The sequence below is a fragment of the Cataglyphis hispanica genome, chromosome 12 (genome assembly GCF_021464435.1).
Source record: "Cataglyphis hispanica isolate Lineage 1 chromosome 12, ULB_Chis1_1.0, whole genome shotgun sequence".
In the NCBI taxonomy this organism is placed as follows: domain Eukaryota; kingdom Metazoa; phylum Arthropoda; class Insecta; order Hymenoptera; family Formicidae; genus Cataglyphis; species Cataglyphis hispanica.
Genome location: NC_065965.1, coordinates 1880319 through 1899065, shown reverse-complemented (window position 1 = coordinate 1899065; position 18747 = coordinate 1880319). Strand labels below are relative to the sequence as shown.

Genomic DNA, 18747 nt, shown 5'->3' with positions numbered 1-18747 from the left:
GCGGATAAACTCCTCGTAAGATGCGATTTTTATCGAATCCGTGTTAAATCAGATGGAACGCGGGAACGATGGGACGAGGCGAAAGTCGCTTTCAGAATCGTGCGCATTCGATATGGAGACATACTCCCCGCGATTTATATCTCCGTTGATAAAACGCCTTCCCTCTGTCTAACGTTCATGCCGCGTCGCGTCGCTTCCCCAGGAAACCGATCGTGAAGAAAAGGGAAGTTGATTTCTATCGAGTGAATGCTAAATCGAATTGTAGTCGATTTTTCTGTACGCGCGATGTCAAAACCGGAAAGATGCCACATAAGGAGACAGGTAGTATAGATTATTTGCATGTCTCCTATTCCGACCATCGTCCCTTTTGGAATAGCTACCTGGCAGATATACGATAAGCCATTGTCAATTACTGCACGTATCAGTTTAAATCAACTTGGAGATTTATTTTTTCGATGATTGACAGGCGGCAATCGGTGCTCGGTGGGAGCAAAGACGGAGGAGGAGGGGAGGGATTTGCGGTGGTCTGGTTGTGCCGAATTGGAATGAAATGGCAGAATCGCAAAAAGAAATACATTCACCATCTCGTCCTCTCCAGTTACGATGGAGGCTTGTACCACGAAACGATTTCGCGTCACGAGCAGAAATTTTCGTCCCTAGTTCCGATGTCCCGCGTCTCTTTTTTTCCCATGCCAGTCATTGTTGTTATCCGTTATGGCGCGCGGATCAGCGTAGAAATATATATCCTCTCGTTCGAGGGTTTTAATGTATTCCAGAATTTCGGCCAGGCACGTTCTACTGGATGCTGTCACGGGATAGATGGACGAGAGATGATGGATTCAGTGAAATTAAATGACGTATCGCGTCATCTCTTTTTAGTTACGCGTCGTTCTACCTCGCACCTCTATCCGTAAAACATCGAACGAATAAATTTTCTATTGCCCTAGTTGCCTCGATCACGATTATGGAGATTTTGAAATATTGAATTTAAACTGTACGTTTGTATGGAACGCTTGCGCGCGCGCGTGAGTCGACTGCACAATAAAGTTTCATAAATTTCTTAAGAGAAAACATTACGTTTTTCTCTCCGACTTCCTCCGCGTTCCTCCGGGTAAAAAGATGACGCACAATTTTCTACGACTGATATACGTTTAGTTGCGCTTCCTACATTTTAAAACTTTCATTAGATGTTATTATTTCTTTCTTAAGACACATTTTAAAAGGCCATAAGTTATATGGAAAAGTTTTTCATCTTATAAAAAAAAAATCGCATTTTAGTGAAAAATATTTTTTTTGCGCGATTTATATTATTAATACTGATTAAAAGTTTATAAAAATATAAATCAGCTGTTTTTTTTTTACGAAATAAAAATATGCGATACAATTAATTGTCTTACCAGAATCGAAGGTTACTTCGCTGACCATGATCCATCGATCCGAAAAATGAAGTCTCAGCTTAACGAATTTTCCAACCCGATGATGAAGTTTGATTGTAATATTTCGAGAAGTCTCAAAGATCTTGTCCTCCATATAAGTGTAGGTAATAGGTTCTCCCGTGTAATATTTTCCACCAATACTGAAGAGTATGTCGACTTGAGAAAACACCTGTAATCCAAAAACCAAGAAAATACTTAAGTATCTTGAACGTAAATTAGTAGTGTTACGTAAATATATATGGTTGACTAAACAAAAAAAATATAGATTGCATTATTCAAAGAAAATATTGATCAATAAATAATTCTTGAGTCGCGAGAACGGTAATGGTACGGATTATGCAGTGAATAAACGCTCGAGTAAAATTTATCGTACGTATTACGCGCATGAGTGTCTCATGTCGGCACGAAAGAGGAAACACAGTACATATTTCGCAACAGCAAAATTCCTATTCCGCCTCCCCGAGCTACTTTTTCAGCTTCTGAACAACCGCATCGCGCGCCCGTAAATTTTTGACCGCGGATATCATTTTTCAGGGCTGACTACTTTCTCGCGGTCGTAAATTCATGGACGACGATCTGACAGGAAAGGAATTCCGTCGTCACGGAATGCGGGCCCTTGATCGCTACTTCCCGGCGAAATCGTGGCCGATGGAGATCGCGCCGAAAAATCATACGACCGAGAAATCGATTCCGTTATTGATCGTCGAATTCGTGCGATTAATCGCGAACTAACCGCGTCGCAACGGCGACAAGGCGAAAAAATGACTCTTGCTTCGGTTAAGAGAGTAGCTCCCAGCTGTTATGAAATAAAACTGATTACGCCGTAGTGAATATTAGATAAAATGGATACCAGCGTGCTTCGACGTTGATGGATAGATTCGACTCGAAAACCTCACCGTTCAAAGAAGATTTACCGACAAAGTAGAGTATGGATCGTTTTCACGCGAGAAGCGAAACGCTGTGATACTTTTGAAAATGTTATAAAAGTTTAATGTGTCCTAGAGTTCGATGGAGAGTATATGATCAAACCATAAATCAACTATTATCCGAAGTATTATCCGGAGTCGCGGATCTTTTTGTTAGTAAAAGTGTATCGAGATAACATACGTAATATATACGAACTTCTCGTTCGCCAAGCCTGAAAATTTACGTTTCTTTTTTTATAAAATCGAAAAATAGGAAAATATTAAATTTTCTCGCAATCCGCTGGTGAAAGAAGAAATGCAGCCGCATACATACGATCTATTTTTTTTCGCGAGGGATAGCGATTTGCAAAGGTATATTGTTGAAGATACCGTGAACGATCGAATTTCATCATCGGAAATATCGGTGTGGAAGAAAGCGCGATTGCCTAAATAATTTCGTGTATCCAAACGATGCCGCGTACGCAAGTGCCTGTTGAATATTCCTAAGTCACGGGCATTTGAAATTCCGAATATCTAACGACAATGATGACGTTGCGGCGGATAATCTGAAATTCCGTAAATTATGATTAATGTTGAATAATTTCTGCGAGGTTTAAGTGAACGCCGGACTCCGTGACTATCACAAGCATGTTCTTGAATGCCTCTCATCTTGGCTTACGCCATCCACGATGGCTAGCGGACCCGAGCAATTTGTCGAGGAATTCTGTGTGTGCCGTATTTCGTTGGAATTGGAGCATGCAATATCATATCGCGTAAAGTTGATTGTCAAGAAATGTAATATGTGACGGAGTTGCATATAAGAGCTTGTAAAGTGACGGTTTTCTAAAAGTTACCGAGTTCAATAAATAAGTTTCTCCTATACTAGATTTATGCATCACGTGTAAAAATCTTTAGAAAATTCGATATTTATCGAATTATTAGAAAATTTATTATTCACAAAAAAAAAATCCTCTTCCAAAAATAAGAACTTTCCATAAAAAAGCTTTGCTCTGTATCACAACGTCATTCGTATCGTTTAATTGAAAGATAGTGGAACTTTTATCCAACAAGCAAGATCAATAATATTTTTATCTCAGCGCAGACATGTCAAATAATAAAATGTCGTGAAATTATATGTGATTGTGTCTTCTCGTTTTCGTCTGGTATTTTACTAGGTTCGATAGTACAGTAGGAGAACGTCCGGAATACATTTCCAATGATGCGGTAGACAGGGAGTCGGCCTATCAGATTCGGTTATCCTAATCCGCGTCATGTAAATCCAATTTCCAGAGGTTTATCTCGCGGCAATGGCAGCCGGGAACGATATATACCGTGCGGCGGGAAGACGCGGGATTCGACGGTAACAGCAGTATCGACATGTCGATGCACCTTGCGCGAGACAGCCGCGTGTAGGTGGTGTATGGGGATAGAGTCGCCATAAAACTCGTTTGTGTACGAGCTTTCCGTTACTGCCGAAAGTCATCGGGAAAGAATTTTTTTTCGACACTTTTTTTCTGACTGTTTATATGTAGGGATTATTAAGAAATTGAAGCATTTTACTGAGAGACGCATCAATATATCTGAGCTAGGAGATGTAGAATCTCGCGACTAAATATAATTTCTCGGCAGAGTGTTATTAGATTGCAGATCCATCAGTTTTTAAAAAAACCAGGTAACTATATGTAAATTAGAGAGAATTCTCTAGAATAATTACGATAACGCGTATACATTCCATTTCGTTCCATTAGACGACCATGAAGTTTTATGCATTACGCTGAATAGGTAATGCGCCTTCGTTCGGCCAAACACGTACCGTAGGGAACGTCCGTCAGCAAAATTGAAACGGATTTTGAGAGAGGAAAGAGCATTCGTAAATAAAATCGGCACGCCGAACGCGGAAGGCCGTTATACCGAACCAGACGCGCAATCACGCGAATTTATGCACTTTGACGAGACGACATCTCTTACGCCGAATGAAAGAGGTATTTGCCGGAATATCAGACAACGAAAGGATTCGTCTGCGACGAACCTGCCGCTTCTCTCTCCGTTCTCTCTACCGGCGAAACGCCGGTAAATTCATTCTTCGCAAATAAGCAGATTCATCTCCCTCCTTTACTCTTATTACATTACGACGCGTACGACGCGTACTCTGGAAAATTATCTTACTCCAGAAAGATCCGCGCGTGCGACTCTGCGCGGATTTGCAGCCTCGGCGAAGGCTGTTTCGATGGTCGGTTTATTATCGCTCGTGACGATTGTATTTCAAAAATGTTATTTGAATATCAAGAATGCGCCAATACAGAGAGGGAAAAAGAAAACATAAAGTTCGACAGTGATCCAGAAGTGCTCGGTGGTTTATAAGATTGTGTGCGCGTTCATCGTCACTTTTAGCGCTTGTAACTTGTATATAAAAGCAGTGGACGTGAAAGGGAATTCGGAGGACGTTGATCGGGTGTTAGGTGCCGCTACGTCGTGGGCACCAGCCACGAAGAGGTTGCGACATGGTCGTTTGGAGGACCGCTGACCGCTGCAACAAAGACCGGGCGCATTTATGGCAGGCGGCCGTCGTAGTTTGCGTGCAATAGCGAGCGTAGTATGTGTGTGTGTGTGTGTGTGTGTGTGTGTGTGTATAAAAGGGACTTTGTAATTATTGGGTTTAAGCGAAGATTCCGTCGGTTTTTCAACGCGCGTTTCCGATTATCCGAATTGGTTATCGAAAACCCATTAGTACGTACGCTCGCGATGAGGTGCTCGTTTTTATCATTCTTTTCTTTTCTTTCGCGCGGTGGATACGGACAGCATCGCTCTCATAAATTCCGTAATAATTCTTCGATGTATCAATGCGCGGGAGCTATTTTTGCAAACGAGCTCTCTCGGCCTCTCAACTGACTTAGATATTGATTTATGGGCGCGCGTCATCTTATACCATGCATTTCCATATATTTTGCGAAGAATCTATTGGAGTGTTTCGCTCTTTCAATATCCTCATATAATATATTTGTATTCTTACATTTTATACGCGGTTGCGAATACTTGCTAGCCTCTTACGCGCCATATGAGTTTATATAATATTTCGCGATATGTAAACGCTATCCCGATTCATTATAGTATCAGTCTACCACATAGCTCGGATTATAAAGCGTATAATCCATTTATGGTCCATCTCGTATGCATGCACATTTTTATGTTACTCGCTCCGCGCGATAAGGAATATCGCTCGCGGTATTCGCAGCGAATTTCATCTCGCGTGGCTACATTCTAATTTACGTTTAACAGGCTATTAAAGTTTATATACATTCGGCGGGAATCTGGAATGAAGTTGAACTGTAATACGAACACTATGGGGGGGAGGGGGAGGAGTGCGTGTTTGGGGAGGGTGATCACTGAACCCAGCATCAAAGAGTATAACGTACCCTATCCTACGCGTTTATACCGCGATTGCCCGGTGCGTTGCTGTATTTGCGCTTTGTGCGAGATGTTCACTGTTCGGATTGCTAACGTTCGTGCACGCACGTACGCATGAGTACGCGCCCGTGGATTTTTGACCGGCGCCAAAATTTTTCGATTTTCGCGGCAATCGTTCTGCGAATTCCGCTGCTACAACCGGATATTGACGGCTCTCCCGAAAAACATCGCGTTTCCAGTAACGCAAAACTATCTGGAGCACGTTCCTATTTGAAGGATCTGTTCACGACGCACTCGATCACATTGCAAAGTCCGTTTAGATTGCTGGGTCGGTGCTTTCGTTAACAGTTTCCAAACGTACAATCGATACTACCTAATATTTCTTACACAATATTCACTTGTGTTCGAGTTTTTTACTCAAAAATATTGATCGTTACTTTTTGTATTCATTAATATAAAGATCAAAAAGTTATTTGCCATATTAATTTTTCAAATTAAAAACATCTACGCCTAAATAGCAAAGAATTAATTTCTTCTCTACGAAAATTGATAATATTTTTACGAATAATCAATAATCAATTTTTACAACTATTAATAACTGTATATTAATAATAAATATTTTTCGCGGTTGTAAAAATGAGTAATAGTTAGATATCTACGTAAAATATGATATTACGACATAATCTCCTTTGTCCCCTTGCGATTTCAGCGCGAAAGAATTATTCGGGGCAATTTTACTCGGATCAAAATTCGGGTGCTTCCGTTTCTGGCAACATTCAATAATCTCCTATACATATTTCACCGCACGCGCCGTCGAACCTTTAAACGAACTGTAGCATATGACAGAATACGCACACCCGTGTTTAAAGCGGATTTGTCTCGGATACGATGAAACATGCAATATATACGGCATATGGACTGTGTCGTTGGAGATCTCACGTTTCTATATTTTCAGTATGACGTCATTGGACAACCAGTGTAATACATAATTACGAATGACGATATGAATGTTTATAAGTGTTGCCATTTTCTTCCCCTCTTCCTCTCGTTTACGCTTTGATCTGTAACATTTCGCCTTAATAACGGACATTATTTCTATTCTCGGATATTCTCGCGATCGTTGCCTCCTATCTCTTATTATAATCAAGGTATCAAGACGCAAATTATAACGAGAAAAGTGTATTATAGCTTTGATATAATAAAAGTACACGACTCTGTATGTAAATTGCCGACTATCGCAATACTATCGAGTCATCAAATCTACGTAGGACGACGCGGTGAGGTCGCGATTTGTGGCCAAACGGAAATTACACAATGGATCGAATCATAACTCGGCGTAAGCACGAGAAATCTCTCTTTATAAGCCGCCCCCGCGAACTCATTTCCGCGACTACAACGCGCTGAATCAAGGATATGGCGAATGATGCGAAAAGTTTCCTATCTGCCTCTCAAGAAGCATCCGGGAATTGTTTTTCTTCCATCAAGTATCTCTGCTCAAATTTCCCGACTTGCCCCTAAGTTTCGCGAATAAAAGTTGAAATTACGAAACAGGGGTATGAAACGTCTGGCTTATGAAGGGTGTAAGATATTCGCGGGAGAAATTCTGCAGCCGGCGTGAGAATCACGACGTTGATATTTCGGTAAATAACTTATTACGCCTCTTATGCGTAATTAATATAACGCAACTTATTACAGTTATATAATTGCTATTATATTGAAATCGCCCAGTAAATATATCAAGGTTTTCCGTGCTTAAAATTCCAACTAAACAATGCATGTCGTAATAACATGTGTATATGAATTCCCCATGGGGATTCGCAAAATTCCTCGTGAAATAATGCCGGCTAATAGCCGACTCAATGCGTCGAGACCGTGGCAGATATCAAACTGTCGAAATTGCTGTTCCACGGTATATTGATATTCAATGGGCGTCTGCCTGATAAAGCGTCGAGTGGAATATTCAATCAAGCATGGTGGTGAGAAGGGAGAAGAGGAAGCGGGATGGGGGTGCATCTTGCCGACCAGATGCTGCGCGACTTAGGCGGATGGTGATGGTAAAAGGTGGAGAGGATCACGAAGAACCCGTGGATGGCGAGCGTGTTGATCGACGCTGCTTGCGCATTCCTGACGGGGACTAAGGAATAATGTCGCTAAAGCGAAGGTAAACGATTCCTCGGCGTCAACGAGTTCACGGAGGAATCTCGGCTGGGGAAAGTAATTCGATATAGAAGCGGCGCGTGCTCCGTTCTGATCACCTGGATTCTTTAGGTTCTCACGGATCGTTATCCGTGCGACGGAAGAATCACGACGAATGGTCCAACCGATTAGATGCGTTTAAAATGGAATATATTTTATTTAGAGAGGAGAACGAGATCTTTCCGTACTTTTTTTTTTTTGGCTCTCGGCTTTCGATGCGATTATAACGCGTGCACTCGGTAATATTTTAATAGAAAAGATTTACGCATTACGTCATATATTTCTACGTAATCGTAGTAATATATTATTGTTAAAAATGTTTCTATGAATGTAACGAGTTAAATAGTTGCCAGATTTTTTTGCGATATTAATTAATATTTATCTATCTATAAATTTATATATCTATTAATTATATCTATTTTTATTATTTTAATCATATTCTTATATGGAAGAAAATGAAGATAATTATCTTTATTGAAAGTTAATATATTTAAATATATAAATATATTAAATATATTAAACCATCTAGCTATACGAACCTGGACGCCTCTGGTGAATTCGTTATTGCAATAGATATGGACGGCGGAAAATTCTCTGACTTTGTCGAACTCAAACTTGATCTCGACCGGCTGGTTGCGGCTATCGTTTCTCCAGCCTACCCAGCCCTGGGCGCGATCGTTATCGTAGTACATTTTGAAATTATCAGGTCCTGTTCTGCCATCCGTCAGTTGACCCAGACCACGGCGCAACTCGCCGTCCCAATGTCCGTCGTAGGTCGCGTCGAAGAATTCCCATCCGTTGCCCCTTTTATCGCCCTGGGGCATCGAGTAGGACACCACGCCGTCTGTGGAAGGAAAAAGTTAAGATACGATGTTGACCCTTTTATCGATGGCGATATACTGTCTTCGATTTGTTCGAGAGCAAGTTATGCGCGAATCTTAATTTATGATTGGTATATAAAAAAAAATATATATATAAAGAAAGTAAATACAAATTTTATATCCTCAGATAATGAATGTATACATATATAATATGTGTGTGTGTACTGAGTAAAATTTTTGAATAAATTTTTTAACATTTGATTAAAGCGTGCAAATATAAATTAAAATTGTTGCTTTTTAAGCGAATTGGAGATTACTCAGAAATTAATCATTTACTGAATGGAAAAATATATTTAAGTTATACTTTTTGTATTAAGAATCGAGTTTTACCTACACTTCAAACTCATATTTTAGATCATTTCTAATTCATATTATCTCATATATTTGTTTAAACTATTAGTAAAACAAACTGCTCATACGAACACATTTGAACGATAGTCTAACATGAACGCTAATGATTTATCGCATTTCCGGCATTGGAAACATTATCTATTCGACGCCCGTAGCTAATTCGATTCCCGGGTGAAAACGGAATTATACGAGCAAGATTTTGAAAAGCAAATTTGCTCTAGCCGCAGCCGGTATCAGGGTTAATGGACAGTCCGTCGGGTGTACCGGTCCGGGGCAAGTTTTCACGAAAATTGGCGAGTGCAAACAGCTTACCGCTCCAGTAACACCCGTAGAGCTCGACCCGCATGCAAACCGTCCGCCTGTGATAGCTGTAGGGCAGAAAACGGATCTTGCTCGCCCACAGAGGCGGCTGCAGCTCGTGCTTGGACTCCAAATACGTGTTCGTGTTACCCTTTATTACCTGAAAGTACAGAAAGCGCCGGTTCAAGTATAGGACAATTTCAGTTTTCGGTCCGGCATGCCGTTTGAGCTTTACCAGACCGCTCCGCGCACGGTGCGAGTCTCATTAGCCCTCTTTCAGCGACGTTACATTAACTTCGGCGGATATTTGGGCACGTGCGCCTTTCCTCGTTTTATCCCTGTTTTTATAGCTTTTTGTATTGCCATATCGAAGGATACCGATACCAACGAGACATACGAATAGCTTGAGAGTGTAAAAGAATGTGAAAATGCTAAGGAATGTTTTACATGCATTAATTTTCGAAATAAGATTTTTAACATAAAAATTTTTCGAGATAATTTTTAATGTATCATACATTTATTTATTTTTTCAAAGTTAATAATTGTAATTTTAATTATATATTATCTTATGCATATAGAAAAGAGAAAAAAAATTATTGACAATTATTTCGTTATTTATTGCAACCGAATCATTGCCATCGTGTCGCAAGATTTCATACGTTAATAAATTTGTGATATCCCTCGTGAGAGAGAAACCTTATAACGTCCTCGCACGTATCAATCACTCAGCCTGGCAGGTCGGAAAAAGCATCCGACGCGTTACTTTATATATCCCGTTTGGAATGTCGCGATTGTCTGACAGTAGTTGTTGACATTTATATCGTCCGGACAATGCCTGTGCTTCAGCAGCGCGAAATACGTCGGGTTCCCTTCCTCCTCTCCCTCTCCCCTCCCTCCCTCCCCACTCTCCGGATATGTCCTGTCATAGAATGGACATTGCGTTCCACGGGATCAGACGGGGAGGCTAAGGACTAATTTCACTCTACATTCCACCGCGTTAGACACGTTCCGACAGAGGGAGGGAAGAGAAGGAGAAAGAGAGATATATATGTGTGTGTAGAAACACACAGAGAAGCCGACACGGACCTGCGAATCGACGAAGGGACGAAGGGTTCACGGCAGGCGTAGGAGGGTGACGGAAAGCGAGAGAGGGTTGAGTTAAACGTCCGCATTCCCTGATCCCCGTCGAGGCGGCGAACGTGTTGCCGTCGTTGACGACGTCTCTCTCTCTCCTCGAGCGTGCAGGGGCGACGGTGCAATATTGATTCCACGTTGTGGGTTTATGAATAAAATAAGCGGTTTATCCGACGGCGGTGTGTAGGGGTGGTGTGTACCGTGTGTACAGAGGGTGCGGGACGGGCGGGCGAATGGCACGGTCCCACGGGATCACGCGAAGTGGCGCGTTGCCCATGGTGAGTGAGTAGATAGCCAGGTACGCTTATGTACATAGGTATACGTGACGCGAACACATAGCAGGCTAGATGGTACATATTATACGGGGTGTATCGGAAGTTGTGCGCTTTCTCTCCTATAATTACAGGCCCTCCGATGGACTCGAAGATGATGTTTCTTCGGCGCGAGTCTGCCGGCGGGATTAATTATCGAGTTTAACATTGAAAATTAAATTATATATAAATATATATTATAAAAAAATCAGAAATGCAAATCGAGTGTACTTTAACAAACATTTAATTCCGAGCCTCATTAATAAAATATCTAATGTTAAAAATTTAAATATTACAAGTGATGGTAATTCAATTATTTTTTCTCGCAGGAAAAGAAAAAAAAAGAAAAAAAATATATAACTTTCGATACATTTCACATTGTATAGACACATATAACCGCGTGTTTTCTCTTAAGGAAATGGCGTAAATGGCGTGTATCGTTGTCCGCTAAACCTGTATAAGCGTGTGGATGTGCAGCGGCGGTCTCGCAACATACAGTAGCGTGACAAAGCATTTTGTGGCAGGCGCATTCTGCGCACGTCCCATGGCCTAACATACGTTTTATGCCTTTAGCTCTACCTTCCACCATTTTTCGGTGTACCCATGCGCTGACCTCGACTACTGTACTACTGTCAACGTGCATGCTACGCTCTTCACGCAGATATCAATAATCATGATTCTTCGGGCCGTACTTACGTAATATCGTTACACATGTTACTCGCCCGCTAACAGCTGATCTCTTTTCATCTCGTTTGCATATTGAGAATTTTGCGGTTTACTTCCTATTTTGGCTTCTCTCACCTCGCGATCGCTATCTCAAAATTGCGCTTCTGCAGCTTCGCAAATTTTTGAGAATATTATTCGAGCACATAGCGAAGTTCAATTACCGCTATCAAGACATAAAAGTGTTTCACAACTTTCCGCTGGCAATCCTTGTTTCCACCCGCCAGATCCGCGCGCGGCCGTATTCTCCTTCTAGAAACAGACACTTCGAAAGTATTCCCTAAGGCGAGCCTTTACCTCCTTACCAACGGATAGCTTACTGCACCCTGGGTAAAAAACCTTCCTCTCCCTCTATTCGGGGGTCGATTCTTCCTCATTTCATGGCAACTAGGGACCCATTTCAACTGCGCGTTATGTTGCTGCTGCCAGTTCTCGCAATGGCGTAGCAACAAAATCTTGCATTTCCGATAGTTAATTGTCTATATATTATATTTAATTCACAAATTGAATTAAACATTCATATATTTATTTGTCTTTATAATAGTTTGATAACATATCAAAGGTAGGAACGATTGTATGGATAAGAGCGAATTCAAAGTATGAAAAATCGAAGATATTTTTGAGTAAGAAATATACAAATAAACATATCTTTAGTGGTAGAATATAAATTAAGAGTATTATTTATTCATACACTGATAAAAATTTTTTTACATATACATGTATGGATTTATTAATAAAGAAGAAATTTAATGAAATACTTAATCAAAATATTTCACATGTCTCGGTAACGTTTCAAATCAATAAAATTAACTAGCTTGCGTGAAACTTGATTACAATACTTGCAATATTAAATACATGTATAATATCCATCATTTTCGATTTATGTCGTATTATTAATTTGCATTAGATTGTTGATTCATGAGAATAATTACCATTTTCATGAGCTATTAATCATCTAATCATCATATGCAAATCGTCGAATTAAATGCATTTCATTCGGATGTCACTACACAAATGTACAATGTGTAGATGAATCATTCTGCATCGTATGGTATATATATAACTTAAAGCGTTGTACGTACGCGCGTGAGATAGGCAACTATTACTGTTTATTATCCCACTTGCTAGAAAAAGGTTTCGAAGATTAGACGATGTTTTATCATTGTAAGATACGACAAGATACTACTTTACGTGCCTTTCCAGCGTAATTTCCTGCTTCTTCTATTTCTGCTTTGCGTGCTTTCTGCTGCGTGCCCATGGGGGTCAAGTGTTAAGCGACGAGCCATTATAGGCAGTATTGACCTATAATGGTCTTGGATAGTTTCTCTAGCCGTACGGAAAAGATATACACTTGACATTACCTTGTGTTATCGTAAAATTATAGGCAATATATTTCGTAATAATTTGGGTAAATTGATATAATAACACGTTTCCTTATATAAAAAAATATAATTCTATTATTTTATATATAATAAAAAAAAAAAAAACGAAAAATATCCCCCAAAATATTGTTATTCAAGATATGTCGATAAAACGCATTACGGAATCGTTGGCAAAATGTAGGAGAATGCAGACGGAACGTAAGATGTTTCTATGTCAAAATTAAGGAACGTCGACGGAACAGAAAATGAAAATAGTGAGTCCCATTTTGCAAACGAATGACAACCGGACGACGTGACCGAGCACGAGATGGGACATCTGTCCGCTCTTACATGTCTATCGCGTTGCTCCGGGGTTGCAAAATTATGCAGCTGGCACTTTCTCGAGACAGGAACGAGTGCACGACGGTGGAAAGGGATGTGCACAATGTAAAAGAGTCAAGGAGATGCAGCGGCTCGATGGAACTTTATCGTGACGGCTTCTTCAAATCGTAATAGCTGCATGCGCAGTTTACGGCGGAAGTGTATCTCGTAAATATGCATCTCCGACGACGTCACGATCGAAATGCATCTCAAGGATGCTAGATGCGGTTATAAAGTTTCTAAATTCAGATGGCATTTAGAGGATGAGTCGCATTTGCGAGGCTTTATCGCGATATGAATTGATATGAATTGATATTGAAACGTAAGATTAGTCCCATTTTTCAATTTTTCGTTTTTTTATGTATTCGTAAATATACTTTAGAGCTATCTAAACATAAGCGCAGAGATATAATTCGGATGATGATGATTTGGAATATTTATTAAAACGCAGTTTCATCAACTATTTTCGTAAAAGATCTTCTTCATTTATTCGAAATTTATTAAATCTTTAAACCTTGTGCTCGTTACTAATAACATCTTCTCTCTCTTTCTCTTTTTCCTTTCCTTTCTGTGTCTAATCTGAATAAATTTTAAGTTTTCTCTCGTACCTTTTAATTATTTTTTAAATACTTTTTTCACGGCGCATTCTATATAACTTTTTACATCAACTTCGCAAATGTTCGCTCGCACTCTGTTATGGCTTTGGAAGACGGAAAGAGATTGAGGAAAAACTTTGGTGAGCGAAGCGAACCGTGATCTTCTTTCTCGTGTGCGATTTTGAAGTGTTCATAACTTATGCCCGTGTTCGTTTTTTGCCTGTCGAAGCGTCGTATAAAACGAATTTATTGCGTTGGCGCATGCATGTCGTGACGGTAGCTATGCCGACGCGAATATTTTCATGCACTTCTCTCGAATGACGCTATTGGAATTTCGCTCATCGATGGGCCGATATTTTTAGGTCGTCCTCTATCTATTACCGATTATGGTTCTACTATTCCGCTTCCATCGGTCTTTTATCCACAGAAAATATTCGTTTGATCAAAAATGTTGTTGCTTCAAGGTAACTCAATTCGATTTCTTCAAATAGGGACACAAATTTTTCGTTCGGATATTGGAAATTCTCCTGCATTTTCTTTATATTTTTTATTATAAATTTTCTATCTCGCATTCTAGAAAATTTAATTTTTATAAGAAACAATATAAAAGATCCATAAATTAATTTTGCGAAAACTATATAAGCCTTTTAATTATTTTTCATTCATACGATATTTTTATAAGAAATATTCTCTACATCCAAACTTTATCTTCTATCAAGAATCTAATTAAAATATAAGAATATTTCAGATAAATCGTTAGACTTTATTTTTGAATGTGATTGTAATTTTTTTATCGCACGAAATGACCTGCCATACCATTCTCGGAAAATCCGCGTCGATCTTTATCTATTATTACATCTGTCAGTCTCGATATGCAATAAAAGCGTAACGTTAATGCGCGCCGTTATCGCGATGCGAGTTATTACGCGATATCGCATTCGCGGGACATATCGCAGTCGTTGTTGATCCTGCGCGTAGGCGCATCACGACGACTGGGGCTATCGCTCTCGCACAGGTTACACTTACAATTGCAATTATACACACCGCGGAACGTCAGGCACGCACGCGCGTGTCGTGACGTCGGTGAATTATCCTGCGGACGCGTTTTGCTAATGTCCCCGGCTTCCTGTGCGTGCAACATTACAACCGACACATTATAGTGACGGCAATATCGCACCACGTTGCCTTCCTTTATTTTTTCCCCCCGTCCTCCACCCGGCCCACGCTGTCGCGCGACTACCTGGAAATAGTGTGTGATTTAGACGGAATCGGCATCGTCCGGGAATCAACGCGAGCAAGAGTCGCTTGCGTGTCCGCTCGCTCCGCACGCACGCATCCGTCTCCTCACGCACCCTATTTGCGCACTTATCCCCCGACAATTATCGGATTTCCGCACGAAATTCTCCCGCTCGAACTCAGGCGGGGAAGGAAGGCCGACGAAAGTCCGCCTCGCATGGGATAACGATGGGTCAAGAAGCTAAATCTATCATCTGTTCACGAGTATTTCCATAATCGTCACTTTTGTAAAAGTTATTCCAAAGTCGTTTTTTAATTATATAAATTTTACAAATGATTGAGGGAAATAAAAGCGTATTTATCATATGATTATAGAGGGCGATAAGGGCGAATGCATTATTGAATCGTTTGAATTTTCTGCAGATCGGATTTCTAAACTCGTTGAGTTTTAAAACTTTACATATTCGGATCTTTGAAAATTTGAATGTTTACAGTTAATAATGGGATAGTATGACACTTTGTAATATTATAGCAAATTGAATAAAATTTTGTATACATTGTTGCGAGAATCGATACTATCCGTTTCATCGATAACCAAGTAGAAAAAGCATTACTCGTGTTGGTGGTACTCGCGTTTACTGCATGAACTTCCGTGATTAAGTGTCATTTTAAAATGTAACGCATAGAACACTCCGCGTTGTTAAAATCTGAAAAAGAGGGTGACATGTCAGTTGCCGCGGGTCATTGTACTGTGCCGAGAGCCGTGATTAAGAGCCATTTCAAAACTGATGGCAAATACCGATATGTCGCTTCTTTGAATGTTAAATGGAACTCCGCTTTGATTAACCGTACCTTTTATACGAATGTTGTTTCGAAGATTTTAATTATTTTATATGGAAGAGAAATTGTACAAATAGAACGATACGATATGCGTCGCTTTTTGTCCGTAATATTGTATTTTATTTTTACTCCAATCGAGAAACGTAATACACGTCGACATTTTCAGTTAATTCCGCGAATATAGTTTTTTATATCCATGCCAAAGTGTTTTTTGTGTCGCCGGCATCTCGAATATGCTTTCAACTTCTGACACCTATTAAAAGTAATACGTCTCTTCTTAACTGCTTGCGTCGCACTAAAACAAGATAACAAGCTAAAAGGTAAAAAAAAAGGTTCGGAAGCGTACTGCGAAGCACAGTGACGCTCATTAAAAACTATGGCTGCGGCGGAAGAAGTAAATGGGACATTTTCGATGTTTCGGCGTAAGCACCCTTCGCGAGTTTGTTTATATCTCTTAAGTGTAGTACATACCTACAATTACCGTCGACGCCGATTCTTGATAAACACATCATTAAAATTTTTGATCAACATGAATGAGTGTGGTCGATTATTTCCAAGCAATTTCCCGATAGTCGACAAGAAAATAGTCCATGCTTTGTGTTTCTTATCCAAGACAGGAGACAAGATATAATATTCGTCGACATGAACGCGTTTAACAACGTGAACACGATCAATTTGTAGATGTTCTTTCTGTATGTCCAATGATACACAGCATGTGGTCCACTGGGAATAAAAGATAATAGTATATTGTCTTCTTTATAATGGACAATGTCTTTTGCCTTTATCTTTTTCTATACCGTTGCCTTTCAAAAGATTACATCCCTATTTTATTGCGACTGAGAATAACTCAGCTGCTTTTTTTTACAGTCATGTTTTCTTGACAAAAAAATATATAAATCGCGCAAATATTTTCGAGCTATATATTTTTATTTACAATTAAACACAACAGATGTTTCCAAACTGAGCAGTTTGGAAAATGTGAAAACGCTGTAATTCGTACACACTTTATCTGTCCGCAATTCACAAATTGTTTTTGGACAATGTTTGTTAACGATGTTTGCAGCTCAAAGGATGGACTTTGATGTGCTGATTAAAAGTATACCAATAGCATATATAGAAACATGAAAATGTGTAATTAGTGCTAAAAAAGTGATTAATGTTTTCAAGAAAAAATTCAGTGTACTCGGGATAATGTGTAAGTTTGGAAAATTAATTACGGGTGTTGTAGGGAAATTAAGATAAGGCGTTATGTAGAAAATATGAAAGAGCTTTCGTAATATAAAACGTAGTATAAAACATTTATCTTATTAAAGATAATTATCTTATTAAAAAATTGCATACTCTTTTATATACAAGAAACAGTTTATATTATAATTTTGAAACATGTATCTTATTCTTATTTTCTTTTATTTTTTTATTTCCTTTGTCATTTTTTTCCTATAATTACTCGTTTTTCCGACACATTAAAAATCCGCACAATACTGAAGCTGCTATTGTGTATTTGAGATTACTTCCACATTTGACAATAAAAAATTCTCGCAATTATATGATTAAACTTTACAAAATAAATTATTGTTTCATATATTGATTTTTCTATACAGAATAAAATTTTATTATTTTCAAATTTTTTCTCGAACGCGTACTGTTTGATCGCATTAATCACATTTCGATGATATAGAGAAAATGTATTCGTTAAAAAAGTTGAGAAATTGAGTGAGGAAAAAAATATCATCATTTCGAGAAAACTTCTTTACGCGGAACATATCATTTCCTGCAGGCTGCGAACTGCGCAAGCTGGGCAAATTTACTACGCCGAAGATTCCAAGAAAATCTATTTAATCTCCCGTCCGTCGATGGAGCACGGTCGATGGAAGCATGCCGTGCCGCGTAGACTAATGAGAAGTGGGGTCGGTTTTTGACGTGGGGTATTTATTATTGAGACGAGCGTTGCAGCCGCGCAGTGGAAGGAGTTGGAAGGTGTTTCTCTCTTTCTTTGCGCGACAGTGCGCGCGCGAGAGGGGATGAAAGATGGAAAAGAAAGAGAGAGAGAGAGAGAGAGAGAGAGAGAGCGAGAGAAATATAGCGCCTCGAGCTTTAATTACCTCTGACAGCCTTTTGAAGCTGTAGTGCCTGCGTCTTTCATCCCCTTTTCGTCACAATTATTATTAGTATTTTTCGCATTCGCGTCATTTCATCTCGGTGTGCGTGCGATGCATCTCGCATGCGCACACAACTACGTACACATCAGAAAAAAGATTAGGACTCCTCTTTTGTTCTCGAAACTGTTAAGGACCTCATGGTTTCTTATCGCCAGGCTTAGCGCGCGAGTCTTCGTTTTTCTTTTCTCGTCCGGGTATCTCTCCGTGAAACCCCTTGGAAAAATTTCCCGCAGCATGGTACGCGGGAAGGAGAATATTTGCTGTCTCAGGTATATTTGCTGCGGAAGCAAAAATTTCGCTTCCTTCTGCGAGCGTCTGCCAAGTTAATCTCATTTCGTCGTATAATAATTAATCGGATTTCTCTATATAACCACTTTACGTTTATCTTCAAAGAGAAAATATTTCTTTCCAATTTTATTAAAAGGAATTAAAGAAAAATTATTAATAATTATCTGCTGATATTTAAATTAAAGCAACGTGGAATATTTTTTATGCATAAATTATCAATGTGTTTTTTGTTATAGCAATTGTC

At 39.5% G+C, this 18747-nt stretch overlaps 2 protein-coding genes across 5 annotated transcripts in view; one reads left to right on the top strand and one right to left on the bottom strand.

The window, feature by feature from the left end:
- The window catches only part of LOC126853381 (uncharacterized), a 372343-nt gene that overhangs the window by 41235 nt on the left and 312361 nt on the right, over positions 1–18747 (top strand). The gene's annotated exons all lie outside the window — the stretch shown is intronic.
- LOC126853358 (epithelial discoidin domain-containing receptor 1-like) overlaps positions 1–18747 on the bottom strand; it is a 127796-nt gene that overhangs the window by 32036 nt on the left and 77013 nt on the right. Inside the window, exons 5-7 of the mRNA XM_050599010.1 lie at positions 9487–9634; positions 8482–8786; positions 1398–1605 (exon numbers count right to left, since the gene is read on the bottom strand). Coding sequence (XP_050454967.1) covers positions 1398–1605; positions 8482–8786; positions 9487–9634 — 661 coding nt within the window. The remainder of the gene's footprint in view (positions 1–1397; positions 1606–8481; positions 8787–9486; positions 9635–18747) is intronic.